The sequence below is a fragment of the Bufo bufo genome, chromosome 2 (genome assembly GCF_905171765.1).
Source record: "Bufo bufo chromosome 2, aBufBuf1.1, whole genome shotgun sequence".
NCBI classification, from domain to species: domain Eukaryota; kingdom Metazoa; phylum Chordata; class Amphibia; order Anura; family Bufonidae; genus Bufo; species Bufo bufo.
Window position 1 is genome coordinate 827,438,985 of NC_053390.1, and position 27,075 is coordinate 827,466,059.

General features: G+C 45.7%; 1 protein-coding gene across 7 annotated transcripts in view; it reads right to left on the reverse strand.

Annotated features, from left to right (window-relative positions):
* The window catches only part of DYSF (dysferlin), a 317,684-nt gene that overhangs the window by 173,840 nt on the left and 116,769 nt on the right, over positions 1 to 27,075 (reverse strand). For all 7 annotated transcript variants that reach the window (XM_040419360.1, XM_040419355.1, XM_040419359.1 and 4 more), the window contains 7 exons: positions 26,095 to 26,250; positions 23,683 to 23,814; positions 21,829 to 21,995; positions 14,307 to 14,421; positions 13,216 to 13,321; positions 11,085 to 11,227; positions 7,924 to 8,097 (listed from right to left, as the gene is read on the reverse strand). In XM_040419360.1, coding sequence (XP_040275294.1) covers positions 7,924 to 8,097; positions 11,085 to 11,227; positions 13,216 to 13,321; positions 14,307 to 14,421; positions 21,829 to 21,995; positions 23,683 to 23,814; positions 26,095 to 26,250 — 993 coding nt within the window. The remainder of the gene's footprint in view (positions 1 to 7,923; positions 8,098 to 11,084; positions 11,228 to 13,215; positions 13,322 to 14,306; positions 14,422 to 21,828; positions 21,996 to 23,682; positions 23,815 to 26,094; positions 26,251 to 27,075) is intronic.

The window sequence follows — 27,075 nt, forward strand, 5'->3', positions numbered from 1 at the left end:
TATAGACAGCGGTGCGGCCTGTGATCGCTGTCAGTGTATCTACCTCCTATAGACGGCGGTGCGGCCTGTGGTCACTGTCAGTGTATCTACCTCCTATAGACAGCGGTGCAGCCTGTGGTCACTGTCAGTGTATCTACCTCCTATAGACGGCGGTGCGGCCTGTGATCACTGTCAGTGTATCCACCTCCTATAGACAGCGGTGCAGCCTGTGGTCACTGTCAGTGTATCTACCTCCTATAGACAGCGGTGCAGCCTGTGGTCACTGTCAGTGTATCTACCTCCTATAGACAGCGGTGCAGCCTGTGGTCACTGTCAGTGTATCTACCTCCTATAGACGGCGGTGCGGCCTGTGATCACTGTCAGTGTATCTACCTCCTATAGACGGCGGTGCAGCCTGTGATCACTGTTAGTGTATCTACCTCCTATAGACAGCGGTGCGGCCTGTGATCACTGTCAGTGTATCTACCTCCTATAGACGGCGGTACGGCCTGTGATCGCTGTCAGTGTATCTACCTCCTATAGACAGCGGTGCGGCCTGTGATCACTGTCAGTGTATCTACCTCCTATAGACGGCGGTGCGGCCTGTGGTCACTGTCAGTGTATCTACCTCCTATAGACAGCGGTGCGGCCTGTGATCACTGTCAGTGTATCTACCTCCTATAGACGGCGGTGCGGCCTGTGGTCACTGTTAGTGTATCTACCTCCTATAGACGGCGGTGCGGCCTGTGATCACTGTCAGTGTATCTACCTCCTATAGACGGCGGTGCGGCCTGTGGTCGCTGTCAGTGTATCTACCTCCTATAGACAGCGGTGCGGCCTGTGGTCACTGTCAGTGTATCCACCTCCTATAGACAGCGGTGCAGCCTGTGGTCACTGTCAGTGTATCTACCTCCTATAGATGGCGGTGCGGCCTGTGATTACTGTCAGTGTATCTACCTCCTATAGACAGCGGTGCAGCCTGTGATCACTGTCAGTGTATCTACCTCCTATAGACGGCGGTGCGGCCTGTGGTCACTGTCAGTGTATCTACCTCCTATAGACAGCGGTGCGGCCTGTGATCACTGTCAGTGTATCTACCTCCTATAGACGGCGGTGCGGCCTGTGGTCACTGTTAGTGTATCTACCTCCTATAGACGGCGGTGCGGCCTGTGATCACTGTCAGTGTATCTACCTCCTATAGACGGCGGTGCGGCCTGTGGTCGCTGTCAGTGTATCTACCTCCTATAGACAGCGGTGCGGCCTGTGGTCACTGTCAGTGTATCCACCTCCTATAGACAGCGGTGCAGCCTGTGGTCACTGTCAGTGTATCTACCTCCTATAGACGGCGGTGCGGCCTGTGATTACTGTCAGTGTATCTACCTCCTATAGACAGCGGTGCAGCCTGTGGTCACTGTCAGTGTATCTACCTCCTATAGACGGCGGTGCGGCCTGTGGTCACTGTTAGTGTATCTACCTCCTATAGACGGCGGTGCGGCCTGTGATCGCTGTCAGTGTATCTACCTCCTATAGACGGCGGTGCGGCCTGTGATCACTGTCAGTGTATCTACCTCCTATAGACAGCGGTGCGGCCTGTGGTCACTGTCAGTGTATCTACCTCCTATAGACGGCGGTGCGGCCTGTGGTCACTGTTAGTGTATCTACCTCCTATAGACGGCGGTGCGGCCTGTGGTCACTGTCAGTGTATCTACCTCCTATAGACAGCGGTGCGGCCTGTGATCACTGTCAGTGTATCTACCTCCTATAGATGGCGGTGCGGCCTGTGATCGCTGTCAGTGTATCTACCTCCTATAGACAGCGGTGCGGCCTGTGATCACTGTCAGTGTATCTACCTCCTATAGACGGCGGTGCGGCCTGTGGTCACTGTTAGTGTATCTACCTCCTATAGACGGCGGTGCGGCCTGTGATCACTGTCAGTGTATCTACCTCCTATAGACAGCGGTGCGGCCTGTGATCACTGTCAGTGTATCTACCTCCTATAGACGGCGGTGCAGCCTGTGATCACTGTCAGTGTATCTACCTCCTATAGACAGCGGTGCGGCCTGTGGTCACTGTCAGTGTATCTACCTCCTATAGACGGCAGTGCGGCCTGTGGTCACTGTTAGTGTATCTACCTCCTATAGACAGCGGTGCGGCCTGTGGTCACTGTCAGTGTATCTACCTCCTATAGACGGCGGTGCGGCCTGTGATCACTGTCAGTGTATCTACCTCCTATAGACAGCGGTGCGGCCTGTGATCACTGTCAGTGTATCTACCTCCTATAGACGGCGGTGCGGCCTGTGATCACTGTCAGTGTATCTACCTCCTATAGACGGCGGTGCGGCCTGTGATCGATGTCAGTGTATCTACCTCCTATAGACGGCGGTGCGGCCTGTGATCACTGTCAGTGTATCTACCTCCTATAGACGGCGGTGCGGCCTGTGATCACTGTCAGTGTATCTACCTCCTATAGACGGCGGTGCGGCCTGTGATCACTGTCAGTGTATCTACCTCCTATAGACAGCGGTGCAGCCTGTGATCACTGTCAGTGTATCTACCTCCTATAGACAGCGGTGCAGCCTGTGGTCACTGTCAGTGTATCTACCTCCTATAGACAGCGGTGCAGCCTGTGGTCACTGTCAGTGTATCTACCTCCTATAGACAGCGGTGCGGCCTGTGGTCACTGTCAGTGTATCTACCTCCTATAGACGGCGGTGCGGCCTGTGATCACTGTCAGTGTATCTACCTCCTATAGACAGCGGTGCAGCCTGTGGTCACTGTCAGTGTATCTACCTCCTATAGACGGCGGTGCGGCCTGTGGTCACTGTCAGTGTATCTACCTCCTATAGACGGCGGTGCGGCCTGTGATCACTGTCAGTGTATCTACCTCCTATAGACGGCGGTGCGGCCTGTGATCACTGTCAGTGTATCTACCTCCTATAGACGGCGGTGCGGCCTGTGGTCACTGTCAGTGTATCTACCTCCTATAGACAGCGGTGCGGCCTGTGATCACTGTCAGTGTATCCACCTCCTATAGACGGCGGTGCGGCCTGTGATCACTGTCAGTGTATCTACCTCCTATAGACGGCGGTGCGGCCTGTGATCACTGTCAGTGTATCTACCTCCTATAGACAGCGGTGCAGCCTGTGGTCACTGTCAGTGTATCTACCTCCTATAGACAGCGGTGCGGCCTGTGATCACTGTCAGTGTATCTACCTCCTATAGACAGCGGTGCGGCCTGTGGTCACTGTCAGTGTATCTACCTCCTATAGAGGGCGGTGCGGCCTGTGATCACTGTCAGTGTATCTACCTCCTATAGACAGCGGTGCGGCCTGTGGTCACTGTCAGTGTATCTACCTCCTATAGATGGCGGTGCGGCCTGTGATCGCCGTCAGTGTATCTACCTCCTATAGAGGGCGGTGCGGCCTGTGATCACTGTCAGTGTATCTACCTCCTATAGACAGCGGTGCAGCCTGTGGTCACTGTCAGTGTATTTACCTCCTATAGACGGCGGTGCGGCCTGTGATCACTGTCAGTGTATCTACCTCCTATAGACAGCGGTGCGGCCTGTGGTCACTGTCAGTGTATCTACCTCCTATAGATGGCGGTGCGGCCTGTGATCACTGTCAGTGTATCTACCTCCTATAGACAGCGGTGCGGCCTGTGGTCACTGTCAGTGTATCTACCTCCTATAGACAGCGGTGCGGCCTGTGGTCACTGTTAGTGTATCTACCTCCTATAGACAGCGGTGCGGCCTGTGATCACTGTCAGTGTATCTACCTCCTATAGACAGCGGTGCGGCCTGTGGTCACTGTTAGTGTAGCTCCCTCCTATAGACAGCGGTGCGGCCTGTGGTCACTGTTACTATATTTACCTCCTATAGATGGCGGTGCGGCCTGTGGTCACTGTTAGTGTATCTACCTCCTATAGATGGCGGTGCAGCCTGTGGTCACTGTTAGTGTATCTACCTCCTATAGATGGCGGTGCGGCCTGTGGTCACTGTTACTATATTTACCTCCTATAGATGGCGGTGCGGCCTGTGGTCACTTTTAGTGTATCTACCTCCTATAGATGGCGGTGCAGCCTGTGGTCACTTTTAGTGTATCTACCTCCTATAGACGGCGGTGCGGCCTGTGGTCACTGTCAGTGTATCTACCTCCTATAGACGGCGGTGCGGCCTGTGGTCACTGTCAGTGTATCTACCTCCTATAGACAGCGGTGCGGCCTGTGGTCACTTTTAGTGTATCTACCTCCTATAGACAGCGGTGCGGCCTGTGGTCACTTTTAGTGTATCTACCTCCTATAGATGGCGGTGCGGCCTGTGATCACTGTTAGTGTATCTCCCTCCTATAGACGGCGGTGCGGCCTGTGGTCACTGTTACTATATTTACCTCCTATAGATGGCGGTGCGGCCTGTGGTCACTTTTAGTGTATCTACCTCCTATAGATGGCGGTGCAGCCTGTGGTCACTTTTAGTGTATCTACCTCCTATAGACAGCGGTGCGGCCTGTGGTCACTGTTACTATATCTACCTCCTATAGATGGCGGTGCGGCCTGTGGTCACTGTTAGTGTAGCTCCCTCCTATAGACAGCGGTGCGGCCTGTGGTCACTGTTACTATATTTACCTCCTATAGATGGCGGTGCGGCCTGTGGTCACTGTTAGTGTATCTACCTCCTATAGACAGCGGTGCGGCCTGTGGTCACTTTTAGTGTATCTACCTCCTATAGATGGCGGTGCAGCCTGTGGTCACTTTTAGTGTATCTACCTCCTATAGACAGCGGTGCGGCCTGTGGTCACTTTTAGTGTATCTACCTCCTATAGACAGCGGTGCGGCCTGTGGTCACTGTTAGTGTATCTCCCTCTTATAGACAGTGGTGCGGCCTGTGGTCACTTTTAGTGTATCTACCTCCTATAGATGGCGGTGCGGCCTGTGGTCACTGTCAGTGTATCTACCTCCTATAGACAGCGGTGCGGCCTGTGGTCACTGTTAGTGTATCTCCCTCTTATAGACAGTGGTGCAGCCTGTGGTCACTTTTAGTGTATCTACCTCCTATAGACAGCGGTGCGGCCTGTGGTCACTGTTAGTGTAGCTCCCTCCTATAGACAGCGGTGCAGCCTGTGGTCACTTTTAGTGTATCTACCTCCTATAGATAGCATTATAGTCTGTGATCGCTGTTAGTGTTTCTTCCTCCTGCACAGTAGGTTCTAAATTAGAGACCCAGCAAAGACCCCCTACTCTCATTTGAAGGTGAGCATCACGGCAGTAACCAGGCCTGGCCACTATACAGGGGACAGAGTTGTGAAGTTCCAGTGTCTGAGTTTGATGTCGGAGCTCCTGCAAACAGTTGATCGGAGGGGGTGCCGGGAGTCAGACCCCTGCTGATCTGATATTGATGACCCATCCTGAAGACAGATCTCAGTGGCACTGTGTGAGCAGGATTTTATAAAAGTTCCTGGACTACATTGTAACATCTGGATTTTTCAGTAAAATAGCTCAGCATCAAAAACACACCAGCAGTGCATGTATGGCCATGTACCCTCAAGGTGACCATAGTCAGATGCATCACCAGCACAGTAAGAAGATGAGGCATCTACCCTACTTTAGAACTGTTGTAGGTATACTCCTTATCTTGGACTTCTAGGAGTCATCTATCATACCATGGACTCCTTGGGGACACCTAACCTATTGTGGAGAACTTGAAGGTATCTACCCTAGCTTTGAGGGCTAGAAACTATCCTTTCTCCAAGATTTTCCTGCATGTTGAAAAATGTATTCCTGTTAAACAGAGCCTATCGTGACTTGTATTACTGTAAAACCAGGTCTGACCCAATTATCGGAAAGACCGCATTAAAGAACTGAAAATGCTGCTCGCACCAAACCTCCAGAGCAGCTACTTGAAGCTTCCCTCTCTGTGCACAGAAGGGAATGAGTTTACAGAGCCAGGCTAAGTAGAAAATGAAGAGAGAGAAATGTTTTTTCTACATTTCAGCCAGACCACTGGCAAATCCCAGCCATCCCACGGAGTTACGAGAGATAACCTTTTCCACTAACACTGACAGAAACGGATATTAAGCAATCACCAGATCTGGCAAGAGTAATGGAGAAAGGTTAAGAAGATCGACCCAAGGACATTTTTTATTCCTTATTTTCCCTGGACCCCTAATGCTGCTTGGTAAAGGATCCCCATTATTTGGCACAAGCAGAAGGCAATGGAATGAGTTGGGATTTGTGGTTTCTATGAGGGGTCTCTGATGAAGGACCTGTTATACACTGTAGCACATTGTGGCCCCAGGTCATGTCCTCCTGGCAAATTCATGAAGCCACCGGAATGTACATGGCCTCATGCAGAGAACACGATCTGGCTCTATTTTTGCTCACAAAGCTCAGAGCCATTGGAATACCTCAGCATCGATCATGCACAGAGGGTTTCGTCTGGTCTAGTCTTGGCTATTATATTTATTAATAAATCTACACAGTGATTCATTTTTCAAGACTTCTCAGCCTCTCTCGTTGGATTACAATGTGTCCCTTATTCCAAAATCACAGCGATACCAACAGGGGCATACATAGATCTCACAGGGCCCCATGGTAAATCTTAGTATGGCCCCTTTCCCTGCCCCATCCAGTTTCCACATGCATTAATCACTTTCAGGCAATGTGAAACGAACAGTGCAACTCCATCAAGTTTCTGATGAATCTACTTTTTTTTTTTATTAAGTCGGAAAAGTGGGACAGGTGCTTCATAAACATGCCACTGGTTCTGAATATCGTATAAAACTGGTATAAACACATTGGTAAACCTCCTGCTTCCCTTCACATGGCATATTATAAAACTGGCTGCCAGCACTCACCACTAGGGGGAGCTCAGTGCATAAGAATGTGTACAGTTACCATTTACACCAATGGTAGGGCTGCCAGACAAAGCCGTGAATCCACATCGGGAACAGAAGAAGCAGTTCAACACTAGGCCATCCCCTCTGTTTCACGCCAACCTCCCAAATCAGTCGAGTGGTCTTCCTCCATGGTAAGTATGCCACTAGATACCAAAGTTTATTGTTACTCTACTCTTTCCTACTCGTTTTTCATGTATCTATCCTGAGGGATACCGGTTCTCATTGAAGAGATCGAGCTGGCATAGGAAGAATTATTTACAAGCAATGCTTCATGGGAAAAAGTATGCAAAATAGTTCTCCAAAAGGATGAAAACCATCTCCTATTAGCCCAAACCAGACATAGATGGCGGAGAGCTCATTCATATAGTCATCTTATCCTGAACTTCTCCCACTGTTTCCTGTTACATGGTTGAAAGGCAGTCCACGGTATAGCAACTTTCTGAGATGGCTTCTATCTAGGTTTGGGTAAACATACCAGAAATGTGTTGCTATCAATACACAGGAAGATGCCTTTCCACTTACAGAATATGCCTGTCGACAATGAGGGGTTTTGTACTGCTAACGGGGTCGGGGATCTTCTAGGACAACAATATTGATGGCATATCCTTAGCATAGGCTGGGGGGGGGGGGACAAATCCTAGCATCCCTCCAATCAGCTGATTGAAGGGGTTCTGGTGCTCCAATAAGCTCTGTGTCCCCTTCATTATTTACCAGACACAGCTCCATACCTTTCATTGTGGCTGTGCCTGGTACTGCAGCTCTCCGCCACTCAGGACCATGGAAGTAAATAGAGCACTATAGCCCCTTAAAGATGCCGATCTAAAGAGGTTCAGGCAGATGGACCTCCTCCAATCTGATATTGTAGTCCTAGAAAACTCCTTTATTTTCCCGATGCTGCTCCCACAATAAACCATGAATGAATTAATGTAAAGGGAGCCCCTAGGGAATTTCTAATGCAGTAATTGACTCCACCAATCTATCAGTTCACGTGGAATAAAAATGGAGTGTCACGTTAATACTACAAACGAGAAGGCGATGGCTGCTCACTTACCAGAGATCCCTCTAAAGCGAAGACCGCCGCTGCTCCCGTCTGCTCCAGGGGCTCCATTCTTCGCCTCCATCTCCGTCTGCGGAAGCTGTCCGTCTTGCGATACTTTAGATGAAACCGCCACCCGAAAAGAGAGGCGTACTCCCAGCCTTCGCTCTCGAACTCGTCGGGCTTGTGCTAGGAGTAAGAGCAAAGTTACTCATTAACACGGCTGCATGGACTAGTCTCCTGGTTCTGACATAACGTGTAAAGGAAGGCTAGAACATTTTAAAAATTGAGGGGGGGGGAGATTTTTACTGGATGTTACTCGTTGGAGGATGTGTCCCTGAAGTTTGACACCATCATTGACTTCTATGGGAGAAGCATGCTCGGTGAGAGGTCAGGCAGGGGGGGGAGTAGGTAAGCTTTGATGTCAATTGTGAATGGTGGATCCTATATATATATAATATATATATATATATATATATATATATCTGTAATTCCTGCCTGTGATGATAATGAGATGACTGCTGAAAAGTGATTTGTACAGACCAAGAAGTGGAGCTTATTATTAGGCTTAGTGGCTAGAGAGAAACTGCCACATTTTTGGGAATTTTTCTTAAATATAGTGAAATTGAAAATGGAAAATTGCATCCTCAAAAATATTTAAAATATGTTTCATGTGAAAACCTGATTTAAACAAAAGGTCATTTTCTGACTCCCTCTAACATTAGCTGTTGGAGGAGGGTTGGGACGCCCCCCATACACATTTATAACCAGCAGATGCTGCTGAAATCGGTGGGTTAGGATGAATTACATTTTTTAAACCATGAACCATATGTGGTCCAACCAATTGTAGCCATTTACATCACACTTGTTGGCTACGATTGATCAGGTTGTCATGTGTATGGCCAGCTTAGACATTGGCCCATTGTACCATCTGACATTAGATACTTTAGGTCCCACCTACCATAAGACCGGGGCCCCCGACGTGAAGGAAGAGAACACCAAGCATGCACAGCATTCTCTCCATTGACTGTTACGGGCCTTAAAAAACAGCCAAGCAAGCGAGCTCTGCTCTTTTAAAAAGTTCCTTAGCAGTGGAAGGAGAAAGCTGTGCATGTTCAGCTTGGTCTCCATTCATGGTGGGGCCCTGTTCTTGAGACAGGAGAGGGTCCTAGAGTTGGGACTTGCACCTATTGGATATTTATGGCACAAGAACCCACTGCCCGTTCACAGACGGATACTTGATGAGTGTTTTTATATTGTTATGTACTACATAAGTTCCCTTTGGCGCGTGTAGTCATTCTGGTGCCAGTGGCTACAGACAGTGGTTGGCTCGTAATATTGTGATCACACAGCATATGCGGCGGCACAATAGACGTGAGCGCGAGCTGACGGCCCCTCGGGCCGCTGTGCTAGCCTTTCCAAGGATCCCTGTGCCGTCTTTAATAGCATGCTATGCTGCTTCGCCATTACAGGTTATAAAAAGTGCATCTGGCAGACGCTGGGCAGCCGGCCGCTTGTTTACTCTTAGCTTTCAATAGGACGTTTTATGAACGGAGATTACGGCATCGGGCAGCTCCGCAGCGCGGTCCAATAGAGACATCTAGTGGTGGAAATCTGCATGGGCGTGATGGGATCAATGCAAAACAAATTTAGAAAAGTGGCTTTATGGAAACAGACACCAGGTATGGACGGCGGCCGAGTCCATAAGCTGTGGTGTGCACCTCTCCACAGAGGTGGACGGGAGCGTCAGCCAGACACACTCGTTCATCTGATATCTATGGATGGACAGGGTTTCTGCTCATCCTGCTCTTCAGCTCAGACAACGGATATGGGGTCTCTCGTTCTTGGCAGTAGTTGGGGTTGGATGTCCACCTAACTGATTTACAATTTATAAAAGTAAGAAGTATTGTATTATGGACACTTCTTCAAGCTTTTGATAAACTTTAGGTTCCAATCCTCACCATGTACGAGATTTCTGCTTGCTGTTCGTGAACAGGAACGTTCTTGCACAGATGCAAATCGTGTGCAGTCCCAGCTGGATTTTCCTTGACATGGAGCAAAGATTCAGTTTGCTGCCCAAGCCAGGAACCTCCACCATGCTCCAGACACTCAATTTTGTAAAATCACTTTCTAGCCGTTCAAGAACAAACTGCCTTCTGCTGCAGCAAAATATCAGTCCAAAACACCTGCTGCCATTTTTCTGCCCCTAGGTCCCACCTTTTCATGCTTAGTTGGGTCACTTGGCCTTGTTTCCACATCAAAGGTATGGGTTTTGGGCTGCAATTTCTCCATGAACTTCTGGCCAGGCTTCTCCATACAGTAGATGGTGGACCTGGGTCCCAATGGTTTCTGCCAGTTCTGAGCTGATGGCACTGCTGGATATCTTCCTATTAAAGGAGGTTCCTTGCAAGGGGGCTGCATTTCAGCAAATGGAGTTGGGGATTTGGTCAAGATTAATAGTGTCCTCAATGCTGAGAAACACCAGTAGATACTTATCCATCATGTAATACCATCAGGGTGGCCTCTGAATGGCTCCAAACGTATTCTACAGCAGAAGGAACACCCCTAACACACAGCCAATGTCATGAAGAATTATCTTCAGTGAAAAGAAGAACAAGGAGTTCTGGAAGTGATGATATGGTCACCATTGAGCCCTGATCTCAACATTGTCAAGGCTGTCTGGGATTACATGAAGAGACTGAAGGATTTGAGCAAGCCTACATCCACAGAAGATCTGTGGTGAGTTCTCCAAGATGTTTGAAGGAACCTCCCTGCCAACTTCCTTCAAAAACTGAAGAACTGATGCAGAAGGCAAACCCACCCCAAATATTGATTGGATTTAGATTTCTCTTTTCTTCACACACTTTGCTTTTTGGTAATTGATTAAAAAAAATAAACTTCTATTGTTGAAAGCCACTTATATAGAAGTCAGATTGGTGCCTTTGGTGATTTGAACAGAGCTGCTCAGGGTGCGAGCATTTGCAAAGAATCTGGTCCTAAAGTTTTGGAGCATGAAAAGTGCATTGGAGGCCACGATTTACACAACGCTCCTCTTGCTCACAACTAGAAAGAAATTTTGGGTGGAAACGTTCTCAGGCCCTGAGGAGTCAGTACATTGTGCGGACCGCAATTAAAAAATTTAAAAAAGGAGTGCGATAAATATTAATTAAAATCACCTTTTTCAAAATTTCGATTTGCTTGGGGTCCCTCCTGCGCAGTCTAACCCAGCGCTTCCTCCGGTTGGTGTGATACATCTTTTCCGTAGGAACCCAGGATTTCGGTTTACGGTCGGGTGGAATGGTAATGCCGTACTCCCAGCCTGCAGGAAAGTTATGGTACTCATGTGGATTCATGTCCTTGTTTAAAAAAAAACACAACCTACTACACACGATATACACAAAATGACGTAAATACACATACACACAAACATGTATACAAAAACAACATAAATAATGTACATAATTGCACGGGCACACACCACGATTACAGATACACATGTTCACACAAGCATGCACAGGTACAGACTGTAACACAGCAAACACATAGTGCAAAGAAAAAAGGGGGTCAGTCAGCACATCCCAATGCGCAGGTGCACGTCGCTATGGCTGGAAACAGAAGGGAAAAAATACAATGCAGCAGCTCTCTGCAAACCAAATAAAGTACAAAAAAAAGTATTCTGGGGCTAATGCTAGGCTTATTAAGTAAATTTGAGATTCTTGGCAAATACATTTTGTACAAAATTATTTGGGCCCGTCTGCACACGTCAAGGCGATCTCTGTAAGGGAGTGCAGGTTCCACATACATGCTGGGTCCACTCTGCTTTTTATAATTTTTGGTGCCAAAAATGGCCTCCATTAAATCCAGGGAATGCAGGTACCAACATGCATGCCGAGCCCACTCCACACCTCTCCTGGTGCCAGATGGCCTCCAATGAATGCAATGAGAACAGGCTACAGCTTTAGGGCTCATGCACACAAACTTTATTTTCATTCCGTGTCCGTTTCTGTTTTGTTTTTTTGGCGGACCGTATATGGAAACATTCATTTCAGTGGGTCCGCAAAAAAAAACGGAAGGTACTCCGTGTGCATTCCGTTTCCGTATTTCCGTTCCGCAAAAAAATAGTCCGCATTACGGATAAGGATAGTACTGTTCTACTAGGGGCCAGCTGTTCCGTTGCACACCGACGTTATCCGTATTTTTTGCGGAACGCAAAATACATACTGTCGTGTGCATGAGGCCTTATACTTACACTGATTAAAATCAGCCTATGGGGCAGACTAGCCTGTCTATAGGCACAGGTATACTCGCACGCATACAAACACCACCTCATACAAATACACCTCATGAAAGGCACATAAACGGATACAAAAAAACATGCAAACATACAAGAGGTACAGCCATATCCATACACATATCACTATATGTACACATAGAAACATGCAGAAACATAACACACCCCATCATTTTGCTTATTTTTCTGCTGATGTATTCGATAGTTATACAGACGATTCCTATGGCAGGATACACGTTTGCAAAGCGCCACCTATTGGCCATAGCTACCAATAACTGAAATACACTCCTTCAATTGAACAATTTGAGTTATTTGAATGCAAATTTACCCAAAAATATAATACAGGACTATATTTGAATTATTATATTATTATGTATTTTTATTAGTGCCACTAATTGCTTTCCCCCCCCCCCTTCCACCAACAAAAAAATCGATTAGGGGTACACAAATATCTATGAGCATCAGTAACCCAATCTTGGCCACTAGTGCTCTCCAGCTCTGCACCATCCATCATTCCATCACCACTTGGGTTTGTGTCGGTAGGGAATGCTGGTGCCATGTACATTATCCATCTGTGGATCACACAGAGCCGCATCCTTCAAGGACAGAGGTCAGATGAATAATTGATGTTATTTCTCACTTTTTTAATTTTCAGTGATCCGTACTGTGTGATTTGCTCTGATGTGAGCAATCGGATCTCTAATTTGCATTGTAGCCTGAAGGTGTCGCCGCACACAGTAAAATCTGCAAAGAGTCCCTTGATGGAAACCTCATCTAGGTGATACATGAACAATCAGTAAAGATCTCACAACTGGAATTGTGCAGTGTAAACCACAAAGATAAAAACAGTACTGGTAAACTGAAACTCAGCTGCTCAATGTTAAAAAGCTGAAGGACCAAAAAGCCGAGAAGCCAAGACCTTGACAAGATGGTCGGCTATCCCATCACTGGTCTTGGAGTCTGGTGTATTTTTGGGAAGGTTTGTCAAGATGATCTGGATGATTGCTTCGTCTTACCTTGTTCATCCACAGCTCGGTTAATGTCCGTTGTCCATTCTTCGTCTTCCCAATTCCACCCAGGAGGACATTCAATCTCGTCTTTGGGGAGAACTTTTTCTCCATTCTGAAAGTTGTAAAGTAATAACGATCATGAGGCCATGCACTGAATAATCACAAAGGTGGGTGCGTACATGGGCAAAGCTGTCTATGATATAATCAAATTGTCCCTCACTGATGAATCTCAAGAATTGAATGACCTAAGCGGTCAAACTGAAAGACAAGACTAAGATGCTAAAGCTGGCCATGCATATTACATAGCTGCCGGCTATTTCTTCTGACCCTTCCATATACACACACACTTGGCTGTTCCCAGTAAGGAGGGGGAGAGACGCGGTTGCCAGATACCTCTGGTGGTGGTGGCCCATCTTCCTTGAGAACAATAGGATCAGGCAGGCATGTTGAAAAAAAACTAGTTTCTCCAAATTCTACCGTGGGATAGAATTATTACATTCCTATACACAGTAGAAGGTCAGCTGGTCCTACCAGAATCTGCAAATTCAGTCAAAATTCATCTAATCTACCGTATATAGCAATCGACTTTCTCTTCATTTTATTTCTCCTCTTATCTGCAGATCAGTGCTGCCTTCAAAAAAGTAAAAACAAGCACCAAGTAGAACAATAGGTGTAGCTTGCACCTAGTTAACTGGTTGCTCATTCTGCTTTTTCGTGTCCCAGCAGCTATCTATAGTAAGGTTGACCACCAAAACCAAAATATATCGCCACCAATTTTACAGATGGTGTGTATGGTGGAACACTGGTCTTATAATCCTGAACCTATGTCTGATAAACACCATGGGGACAAGCTGCCATTGTGTACATGGCGTGTTTTTATGGGTCTCACAAAAGAGCAACCTAAAGAACCAGCATGTGGCACACAAGTCTTTGTCGAGACCTACTTTAGCAACATCCATGTTCTCTTCCCTAAGGATGGAGCTCAGTAAATTATCTCCATCATGAGACTGCCCCATCGTTACCTACTGCCCCTCTGTTCTCAGAATCATATGTTTCACACCAGTTCTGTAAGCCTATCTACGCAGCTTCTTCCATACCACATCTGTGTAGGCTTCAGTCATATGAATCCATTGCCCACCGGGAAGCCGGGCCTGGTTTTCAAACACTTCTTCCACAAAGCTCATGTGACCAGCATCTGTGTCATACAACAACCTGGGGAAACAACAACATAATGTAACTGAAATGTAAGGAACGTTAAGAGCAACCATGTAGAATCCATAAAAACATAACATACACTATACGGCTTGCTGCTTGGATATTTTTATGAATTTAAAATGTCAGACAGTTGTTCTATCTACCTATGTTATATCATGTTTATATAGGATGTAGAAAACTTAAAGGGCACCTGACAGCAGGATCAATCCTATTAAACTAGACATAGTACCTGGTAAAGATGATCCTGCTGATTAAATTGATACCTGTCTTATGAAAAGCAGTTGTGGCATTTCCAAGAAAAAAAAACTTTTATTCTTTGTGCAAATAAAGGCTTCAGTGCACCAAGGGGTGGGGCCTGGTCCCTCAGTACACCTCGGCTCTCCGGTGCTGGACACACCCCTTGGTGCACTACGGCCCTTAAAGGGGATTGTCTCATCATGGACAATGGGGGCATATCGCTAGGATATGCTCCCATTGTCTTATAGGTGCGGGTCCCACGGCTATATCGAGAACGGAACCCCGCAAAAGAAGGAGGGCGCACTGCGCATGCGCAGCCACCCTCCATTCATTTTCTATGGGGCCGGCGAAAATAGACGAGCGCTGACTCAAATATTTCCATCATCCCCATAGGGGGGCCGTGCATGTGCGGTATGCTCCCATTGGCTTCTATGGGGAGCCGGGTTGGTGCTGGCTGGACTGGAGTCCTCCAGCTACCACCTTGCAGGGCTCCGTTCTCGATATAGGTGCAGGTCTCAGCTTTTTTCTCAAGAACGCTGCAACCGATTTTCACAAGAAAGGTATCATTTTAATCAGTAGCTTCAATCACACTAGGTAGTATGCCTGCTTTAGTAGGGTTGATCCTGCTGACAGTTGCCCTTTAACTATAACTGCTTTAGTAGTTACCTACTGGCATTCATTATGCACTTCTACTTCCTGTGACGTGGTTTGCCGTGTAGGCTGGCTGCACGCCTTTTGCGTACTGGCTGCGGGTGATTCCGTGTAGGCTGGTTGCTTTTGGCTGCGTGCTGGCTGCGGTGTCTAGTTTGAACCTGCCCATGAGTGTGTGTGTCCCCTTTGGCTGTATCGTCTCCCTGTGGGTATTCAGGTCTGTTGTGCTCTTGCGTACTGGCTGCGGTGTTCCGTGCATGCTGGTTGTAGGGACAACGTCCTGTATCGCTGCTTGGTATGCTGTGGTTTCTGGTTACCACTGACCTGATTTGGTACCTCCCTGTTTTGTTCTGATGGGGTTATCCTCCCCTAGTCGGTTCCTGGGTGTGTCCTTTCAGGTGCGCTCGTTAGGCTCCTATTTCTGCCCTTGATCGTGGAGTGTTGGGGTCAGTCTGTTCTGTCTTGTCTTGTGGGTGTTTCACCCTTCTGCTCTGTGTAGTCTGTCTGTCTACGTTTGTCTTGCCAGGTTTTGCCCTTTGCTGCTAACCCAAGGGATCCTACCATCTACACCTCGGTGTGTTCCGCCTGGTTTTGTATTGTTGTCTTCTGGCCCTGTACCTTGCCTTGTATCTGTCCTGTATCTGTATAGCCTAGCAGAGCTTATCTGCATCTGATCTCTGATCTATGTTCCTGTATCTGTATAGTGTAGCACAGCTTATCTGCGTCTGATCTCTGTATCTGTGTAGCCTAGCACAGCTTATCTGCGTCTGATCTATGTTCCTGTATCTGTATAGCCTAGCAGAGCTTATCTGCGTCTGATCTATGTTCCTGTTTTTGTCTGTCTGGCAGTCCTTACTGCTTGTGGTGTTCCGTTCATGTCTTTCCATGTCCGCCTTCGGAAGAGGGTTCCTGTGTTCCCCAAAGGGGGAATGCCCATTCTCTGTCTCTGTGCAGCTCTTTGGGGGGGGGGGGGGGCACCTTGCTTCTATTGCTTGGGGCACAGGTACCTGCTTCTGCCTCTGTTCCGTTCTTTCTTCCTGTCTGTGGACTCAATGTACTGTTAGTACCTTGTCTGGTATCTTCTTGCCGCCTGATCCTGCTGCCACTGACTCGGTTTATGCTCTGGAGTAGCCCCTGGAAACTACCCTAATGACCCAAGCCTATCCTAACCATCTGAGTCTCTAGTGAAGACCAGGTAGCTGCTTAGTTACGCCCCTCCAGAATATTGCTATTCAGTGGCGCAGTGGGTCCACACCCACTGATCCGTTTCAGTACATTGAGGTCTTCTGTTATAGTCATTGTCACGTGTCTTGGTTCCTTTGTAATAGTTATGTGTTCCGTGGTCCTTGACCTGTTTGCCTTGTCCTGCTCGTATGACGTCCCAGAGGTCTGCCTGGGCACGTGACATCTACACATGCTCGTACCAGGCATAGATTTCTGATTAAGCGGTGTGCTCCTTTTAATACATCTGGTGCCATTTCACTCCAACTATTTTTCTCAGTCTTAAAGGAGTCCTTTAGGGATTTACATATTATTCATTGGAAGGCAGAGGGTTTCTCCAGTACTTACCCTTCTGTCACACCGCCAATTCCATGCATACAACTGTGACCACTACCTGAGGGTTCTTCCACTGAAAGATAAGTACTACGGAAACTCTGTTCCTTCCACAGGTTAACCGGGTACCTGTAACCCCTTTAATACACCTTAAATAAATTCATATCAGATACAAACATTTTTCCCTTTGCAGAGTGATTGAATGTCCATATCTTTCGAGAGAAGAGCGCCTGTGACCGCCCCCACGACAACACTATCATGGGAACACTGAGACCACTGAGGCCAAAATCCAGCATTTATCGGGTGGTGCAGCAGAAGAAGAGTAGAAGACTATGATGAATGCACTATGGGGTTAGCAGCAGGGACCGATCGCAGGGTAGATAAAAGAAGATGTTGTGAGGTCTACACACAAGGGGCCACAAGAACACTAATACTCCTGATGCACCAGTACTGGTAGACTTGGGAACCGGTAGCTGGAGCACTGTGTTTGGTGCTATTAATTAGGTACTTTATATGGTTTTTGGGCATTATATAATAATTTCATCATATGGTGGCATTATTTATGCCTTTATCTGTTATGTTGCATTTGCACACTGTTATTTCTGCACTGTATGGTGCTGTGGTGGCACAGTTTGAGCTCGGTATGGTTGTATTCTGTGGTCTTTCTCATGTTGACTCCATAGATACTATTCCGAGACTCCATCATGCTGCTGTTAGGACTGTATGATAGCTTAAAAAGGACTATTATGGTGCTGCTGATTAAGGTAGGGGAGCTATTCCACCTATAGCAGTGTTTCCCAACCAGTGTGCCTCCAGCTGTTGCAAAACTACAACTCCCAGCATGCCCGCACAGCCAAAGGCTGTCCGGGCATGCTGGGAGTTGTAGTTTTGCAACAGCTGGAGGCACACTGGTTGGGAAACACTGACCTATAGGATCTGGACTCCACTAGACCACCTATCACGTAACATACACAGTAGGAGAGGTGGCTGCACATGCATGTGAACCTTTACATGAGGTCAAGCCATCAACTCTTGATCAAGCACCTTCAATAGTTGTCATTCAACCCCCCATTAGCAGGTATGCATGGTTCGCCAAGTGAGCAAGTGTTCTCTGTGGGGGGGAGGAGAATAAGCCACTGCTAGACATCGCTGCAATATCCTCTGTCTAGGGAGAGTTGGCATTCCCCCACACATTTAACATAGTCAACCAGTCCCACCAAAGTTAGCAGGTTCATCCAACATTGCTATTACACATTTGCAAGCTTTTATGTTTCAAAAAAGAGCCACAAGTGGCCATCTCTCCACCTCTTCTCAGCTGGACAGGATTACCAAACGGCCATCAAGAAGAGTAGAGAGTGCACACCACTAGGTCCACAAAAATCCAGCCCCACCAGTAGCCATTTTTATTTTTATTTTTTAATATGGGCATTTTGGTAGTTCTCCTTTAATCCTGTTGTGCTTGAGAAGTGACCAATGGTGACATCAGCTTCTTCCGTACATGGTAGTTATACCTACTGGGACAAGTTACGCTGATCTTCACAAAGGCTAATATTTCATAGCCGAAGCTCCCTGTAAATCCCAGCATGTGCAATAAGACATGTCATCTCTCCACAATAAATATATATATTTAGAAAAATGTGGATTTAGGAAAACTCGTCTCCATATTTTTCTTGGAGAGGTCAATGCTGTAAAAATTGTTCAACTATTTCAATGTTCCTCATTCTTGATGTTTTTTCTAGACAGCTTTCTGATATTTGAGCACCTACAACCCCCACTTCCCTCAACCGCCTGTGGAATTTGTGGTGCTGAATCATTACTGCAAATTCCGCAATTATGTACATAATCTCGTTGTTATATGCCTCATCTCAAGTGGTGGCATCAACCGGCGAAGGGATCGATGAACTTGGATCAGCATAACATGCTGCACTCAGAAGGGTAAGTGGTGTGTTGCACGCTACATGGACGGGTGTAAATAACCAACCAATTTAAGTCATTACACTGAAAAACAAGAACTTCCAGCAGCCGGTGAACTGCGTCCCATTGCACCACACTGATGAATGCTTTAAGACTCTGGCAAAGATGTTCCAACCACAAAAAAACTATTAACATTTTTAAAATGCCGATAAGCCAAAACTGGGCATTTACAGTACATAGCAATGTAATTCTAGGGAGTAATCATTACTATGAAGATTCACTAAGTTGTGTAACTTTTTACTCCTCTGTGGTCAATATGGCATCAATTGAAGAATACACAGTAGAGAGGTAGCTCAAGTCACTTCTACGGGGCCCTCAACGACAAGGAGCTTGGTTTAAGTTGATGGGCTGTGTGAACTAGCACATGGCTGCCCCGAGCAAACCTGATCGCGTGGTAAACATTACCCAATTCCTGGCATCGAGCACTTGTGAGTGGCTGCATCTCCAGTCAATGACCATATTCAGTTGACAAGCAAATGGAACCAAAAGAGGACAGCTTGGTGGACTATTTCAGGAGACTGGCACAGACTCTTTGCCTGCTGACTGCGGTTCATTCTCTTTCCCGGCTCTCACTCCTGACTCTCGATTGTCAGAGATCTTGACCATGGCCTTTCCTGAATATTACGTCTGCCTTGCCATAGGGATCGTCTGCCGTACAGGTTGTATTATTCTTGGCTCTGACCCTTGTGTTCATTCCTGACTACAATCCCATCTGGTTCCCTGGCTTCTCACTTCATGACTGCTCTCCTAGTGATGACCGTTTGCTCCATTCCTGACTATGCTAAAGCTGCACATAGGCTAGACCAGGGGTAGGTAACCTCCAGCACTCCAGATGTTGTGAAACTACAACTCCCAGCATGCATACTTGTTCTGCCCTTCTCAGAACTCTCATAGAAATTATGGAGGCATGCTTTGGCTGGAGTGCCAAAGGTTGCTGACCCCTGGTCTAGACTATAGGCAGGTTCTAGGTGGCACTACAGAGACAGCTTTTTTTCTGTTGAAAGGGTATGCAAATTATTTCTCGTTCTCCTAGGGTGTACTACATGGCATATCAGATTCCCTAAACCAGTGTTGGCACTGTCCACAAGGAAAAATAGCACCCCCAAGACCTACAGTTTTACTAATTTGTACTATTCCAAGATGTAGATACTCTCTAAACTGAGCATCAAGTAATAACAAGTAACATCCAGTGGACCTGGGCACCAGTGACTGTGTGTATCTGTGGAGTTGTGCATGGAGCTTTGATGACATAGACATGTGCACTATAGGGGTTTTGCATCCATATGACTGTGGAGTAGACATATGCAATGTCCTCAGTGCCAAACATTGAAAGTGTTAATGTCGATGTATTACATGTATCATATCCCACAGGCTGCGTAAGGAGAGGGAGTGGAGGGGGTTCCTAGGGACTAGGCAGGGCCGGCACCACCCTTTCCTCTCTAGAAGGAAGTGAAGTTCTAGTGAGCTGCAGATGTGTGAACAGCTAGACAGTAGTCTGGAGCAGAGACCCAGATAATCTGCCTACCATGTGGACTACAAGTCACAAAAGTGACAGTTTATTTATCACCAACCAAGGGGGGAAGATCTTACAAAAGTTTAGTGGTCAAATTCAAAGAGGACTGCAGAACATCTTGTTAGAGAAAGGTAAATGCAACAATTTCCAAGCTACAGACTTCTCTGCATGTGGAGGGAGAGTAAAGCTTCTGGCTTCCCATCATATAAAGCAGGTCATCAGCAAAAAATATCTTGGGAAACCCGTTTAAGCCTCCGGACTGGCTTAGCATCTTTTGCATTGAGTTGCATTGGTTTCTGCACATTCTTTTTTTTCTTCATCGATGGAGCTGTGGGGCTTATTTTTTTAGGAGGAGTTATTGTTCTCATTTGTACGATGCTAACTTATGGATCACCTTTTATTTCATATTTTTGGGAGAAGGGATAAACAAAAACAGCAATACAGGTATTTAGTATTTTTATTTTTTTATGGTGTTCACCATATGGGTTAAATAATGTGGTAATTTAATAGTTTGGGTCGTTATGGAAATGGTAATTCTAATTAGGGGTTATTTTATAGTTTTTATTTTTTAACCTAAAAAAGTATTTTTACTGGGGGAATTATAATTTTTTGGGAGGGGGGAGGATTTTATCCTTTTATTCTTTCAAATATTTTTAAACATTTTATTATTTTTTGGTGTCCCAATAGGGGACTGGTATTGATAATAGGCTTCCGTAGACCTAATAGGCTTCCGTAGATTATAGGCCTGACCCAGCTGCCATAGCAACCATCAGCACCATCACTTCATGGGCGGCCAGATAGAGGTGTCAGTTCTTCTGACAAACATCTTAAATTCTTTGGTCGTTATTGACCGCTAAGGGTTCAAATGAGTGGGATCAAAGATATCTCTGATCCTGGCATTAAAGCTGAAATGCAGCTATCAATCACTACTGTGATCACCGTGACGTAACTACCTTTGGCACCTTGATATACAGTTACATCAAAGTGCCGGAAGGGGTTAAAGATAAAAACCCAGGGTTTCTTATAAAATCATCCACCTCTGAAGCAGTTGTAACTTAATCCTTGGCGTGGGAGAGTTAGTAGATCAAGCCATGGACATTCCACTAGAGTGGTGTACCCTACAACAAAAACAGAGTCTTTCCCAAAAACCAACAGACTCTAAATCTCTTAGAAAAATGTTTATCTGGTGAATTACAGTGAGCAGCAGCCGGAGAGGCCGTGATACTTTACAGACCTCCACCACTTATCAGCCCGGGATTATGTCACAGCTCCATCCAAGAAGTCAACATCTCGAAAGAGCCAGCGGCTCGTAAGACCAGACGTGATAGCCAGCTCTCTGCTCAACCAGCTTTCTGAGTTTACCTTGATTACAGCAATTGAGGAGGATTTCAAAAAATGAAGACCATCCAGGAAAAGCTATAAGATGACATTTACAAGCACAATAAGCATCTGATCAGATTACGTTCTGAACTCACGTCTTCTCTGGGCTGATGAACCAATCTCCGGCCCACGTCCAACCAATGGAGGGCTTGAAACTGTCCTTTGGAAGCTTGATCTTCCCTGTCACGTCTGTGTACTTGGGATATGTCAGTCCGGTGGTTCCCCAGTTTCCTACTAATGCCAGCTTGGTCTGGTTCTCATACTGCAACACAAAGGAGACTGTGGGCTTCACCATGCCTGCTGCTTACTATAGAATGATACAGTCCTATCACTACAATCCATATACTAGTCATGCAAGTGTAGGCGTTCTTCTACCCTATAGCAGTCACTGGTCAATGAGGTATAAATGGGCTTACGAAATATAAAGAAGTTTCAGGGGAAGACTAACTCATCAGCAGGATCAACTCTATTAACCCAGGTGTGTTGCATCATAGGGTTGAACCTGCTGAGTAAAACATTACTTCTAGTTAGGCCTTGTTTAGGAGAAATCAATCCTGCCACAAAGTCATCAATCGGCACACGCTCAGTGAGCATCTCAGGTGCAGGGAAAGCAGATAGAGATGCATTCTGAATGTGCCAACAGAGGATTTACAGGATTACTGGGCCACAAGAGAGGACAGTGAGGATTCCTGGGCCTATAAGTCACAGGGAGGGGGTAGCAGCTAAGGATGGAAAGCGGAGGAGCTAGGGTTCTCCGAGGAACTAGGACAAGAAAGGTATAATTCTTCAGCTGGTTCCACACTACCAGGCACTATGCCCGATTTAAAAGGGTTGATCCTGCTCTCGTGTAATCCTGCATATGCGCCATAGAAACTTCAAACAGAGCACGTGCAGCAAGCGTCTCACTGGTGGGAAAAGCTGGCAAAAGTGTATTCTGCATGCAAGAGAGGTGTTGTTTTATTCAGCAGGTTCAACCCTACCTGGCTTTACACCTGCTTAAATGGGATTGATTCTGCTGGCACATGCTATTTGTTATATAGGCAACATTTTCCAAATACATCAGCATTGCCCCAGGAAAACAACTTTATTCCAGTTTGTTCATTAGGTCTAAGGTGCCCAGGCACAGAAGTCCAAACTCACGGTTCCCATCCCCTCCCATCTTGTCCAGGTCCCAATTCAACCTATTGCTCTGCATCACCTCTGCCTTCTTCCTCCAACATTACCAAGGCAAGATCTGAAATATCATGCAGGCGCTGTGTGCTGCCTATTGTGGCATCCTATCTATCCTTATTCTATTCCGTACCATCCTGCCCCATCCTATCTAATCCTATCATAGGACAAAAGGGATAGATTAGGTAAGGACAGATTGGGATTGGATAGGGTCCAGAAGGCTGGGATGGAATAGAGAAGGTAGAATAGGATCAGATGGAAGGGAACTGGAGATAGCATAAAAAGGTAGAGAATGGAAAAAGAATAAAAGGTAAGGAATTGGGAAGGATGGTGCAGGATGGGATGTGATAAAGAAGTTAGGACTGGATAAAATCAGGAGGACTTGGATGGGACATAGAAAGACAAAAGATAAAGTCAGGAAAAGAACCAGGATAAGGTTAGGTTCAGATCTTCGCCAAATTCTGATTTTCTGTTCGGTTATAGGAACAGAAAAACTAGAACTGCCAAATCATACGCCAAACAGTGCATCTGGGTCCGTCTGGTTTCCGACTTGGATTCCGGCATTTTGCAAGACAAAACACCACTGCTTGAAACAGTACCTTGTCCTTATTCTGCCGGGATCTGCTCTGGAAGCACCTCCAAACCTAGCTTTAAAGTGGCATACACAGAATGAAACTCCCCCCGTCAAACACCGAGAGAAAACATGGCTGATATGTGACCTCATCAAACAGACAGAAAAGAAGTCAGCAATCAGTGTGATTTACAGAGACAGTATTTACCGATTCTGCAAACACCGAGAGCTTCCCCTGAGCAAACTGATTGAATTCTTTCTGGTGCACGGACAGCCCGAACCACAGCTGCACCCGCACCTGTCCTGGCATCTTCGCTCCTTTAGTTCCTTCTTGTGGAAACTAAAAAAAGAACGTTATATAACAATCAAATAATGAACGTGATAGATTATATTTTCCTTCTTATTATTTCAACGTGTCCTTGTTTAAGACCCTCAGAGAGCGTCCACCGCCCCAATGATGATCGGAAACTGATAATCCAGGATAGGCCATTAATAGTATAATCCTGGACAACCCATTTAAATGCCATGAACAGCTTTCATCACAATTTTATTGTATTTGATCAATTATATATTTAAAAAAACATTTTTTCCCATCGGTTTTCATTAAAAATGTTGCTTTGGTTGGCTCCTGCATCTTCATTTGAGCTCAAACCTATGGGCAGAATACCATTCTGTACTAAGTCTGTAAGACAGGTTTTCTGATGGCTCATCCCCAGTCTAACTCTACTCTCCTGAACAGTCTTTTGCGGAATTGTCAGGAACTTACCCAGCCACGATTCAACACATGGCTAGTCCGGGAGAGTTTCCATGCCGACCAGCCAAGCCCCCTTTGGTCGACCTGGATGTTGGGCCAATCAGGTTGCTGGCTTGGCGTCCAATCTCAGAGTTAGGTTGGGGATTTAAGTCAGGCATTTACTGCTTGTTAGTGCCTATGATTCATTGATTCCTGGCTCCAGTTTGATTGTCCTGTGTATTGACCTCGTCTTGTTTCTGGATTAACGCCTTGTCTACTGATTTGGCTTTTACTGACTCTCTTAGCTTTGACTCATCAGCTTGTTTTGGATTAACCTCTTGTCTACTGTTTTCGCTTCCACTGACTCTTCTGGCTTTGACTCCTCAGTTTGTTTCTAGATTAACATCTTGTCTACTGATTTGGCTTTCACTGACTCTCTTAGCTTTGACTCCTCAGCTTGTTTTTGGATTAACCCCTTGTCTACTGTTTTCGCTTCCACTGACTCTTCTGGCTTTGCTTCCTCGGTTTAACATCTTGTCTACTGATTTGGCATCCCTGACTCCTGGCTTTGACTCTAGATAGTACTTCTTTCCCTATACTGTTTGGCAACTGATAGGTCTGCTACCTGTGAGCTTGCACCTATTTTCTGCCACCTGCCTCTGCAGACGTAACCTGGGTCCCTAGTAGCCAACTCCAACATTCCTTGCACTGTGTTCTGGTGAACTTCTAGAGGTAGCCTTAGATCTACTAACTAGAGTGGTAAAGGAAGATAGGTAGCAGATTAACAGCTTGCTGGTTGTGGTCCTGGATGGTAACCCGTGTATTCTTGTTCATCTCTGTCTCTTACATGAATGCTGATCAGGTCGGACTAATTTAATCAGAATTGAGCACATAATCACTTAGAAGAGGAAAGAGAGGGCCTGAAAATGAACCATCAGAAGGGCTTTCTGATGGAATTATCAATAAATGACATTCTGCAGCTCATTATAGTGTATAATACATGCATAGGAGACAAACTAAGCAAATTTTTGAATAAAACAACAATTGCAAATATGTTTTTTTACATAACTGATGTCGTTGATGCATGATCAAATGTGCCATAGAATTTTTCCCCAATGCAAAATCGGTAATCTTTAAAACTAATGTCTTCCTATGTGGCAAAGGGGCCTTGATCGTTTCAACCTCCCTGGACCTTGGTGCGTCTGCTACCTCTGCTGAACCCCCTAAAACTTTAGGGCTCTGACCACACAACCATCAATCTCCAGAAGGAGAGCTCACAGTAGCAAAATGCTGCTTGTGACCTGCCATAAACAGGAAAAACCTAGACTAGCCTTAGACAAAGATGGGATCAATGCCAAACGGTAGACAGTTGATCTATTTGGAATGTTGGAAGAGTCAGAATTGAGGATGGATGGATCTCAGCAAGAAGTAAGTGTTGAGAATAGACCTTATTCTTAACTTTGGATAGATGTGTCACTAGCACAAAACAGTAGACCATACTCTAACTTGACAACTTCATAATATTGCATAATATACATTTTTATATGTGTGAACATCTTTCCAAACTGGGATTTTGAATGGAAAATAAAGTCAGCCAACATATAAGACACATAATGTACAATAGTAATACTGTATACTAGGGAGAATATTCTTAATGTAAGCCATCAGACTTATTTGTAAAATAATAACCTAATTATCAAATAACAGAACTTTGTTCTTGGCTCGATTCTAATAATTCTACAAATATTTCAAAAACTCAACAAAATTATGCCCAGATTCTGGTTCCGATTTCTGTCACATTCAATCTAGCCTGCAGTCCAATCACAGCTGACTTCTGCCAGTTAACTTGTAGCGAAGAAACTTGCACTAATAGAAATGAAAACATACTTTGAGAAATATTGTCTGAAGTTTTCCGCAGTTCTTGCCGCAACACTTGGCCCCGTTCCTGGAGAAAAGGACTTGATGGGCTGGTATTCTGTAATAAGCCACACGCTTGTCTCCTTGTAACATCCAAATCACTATATCTGGCAAGCTGTTCTGCGGCTGCAAAAGAAAAAAAGATTCACAAAATATTAGTGAACCTTTCCAACAAATACATAAGAAAATATAGCTGAAAATTGGAAAATTATGGAAAAGTAAAAACCACAATGTAGACAGGCATCATTAACATTAAGTATTATCTGCAAGGAGAACATACAGGAGCTCCTGCCAATAATGGAAAGATGGGAGAGGCCAGGAAACCGGCTGCCTGGACCTCTGTTGTCTTCATCTAAGACTTTACCAATGACCACACTTGGCAGAGCTGAAGAGACCACCTACTCTTAACCCAAGACTTGATCTTCAACCTAAGCTGAAAGACACTAAAAACCGCTGAACTCTATGTCGAGTTGAACGTACAACAATCTTCGGGACACACAATTGTATTTGTCTTGATGACCTCGTCCTACCACAAATATTGCCACATGTGGGTGGAATTGGCGAGGATTTCCAGGGAAGATTACTGTTTCCTTAGGAAATAATATCATAGAGAGCTTTATTTAGAAGCAAGAAGTCATCAGAGCTTTGGTAAGCGCAATCTTCTATAAAAATCTTTATGGTCTATTCTGGGTAATTCAGTCTATTTATGTGGGAAGAACATGGCAGCCATTTGGATTCATCTCAACAGTATTACTCTGCCATGCACTAATCACAGAGCTTTGTATATGTAAATGTCATCTCTCGAATGTGTTCTTGTTTTTCTTACATTGGAAAAAGCTTTTTATATATTTGCATAATTTTGACCTTTTTTTTGCAGATTATTAAATGTGACTTTGTCTCATGACTAATAATATATAGTCCAACTCTTCACACTCCTGGCAAGACCAGTAC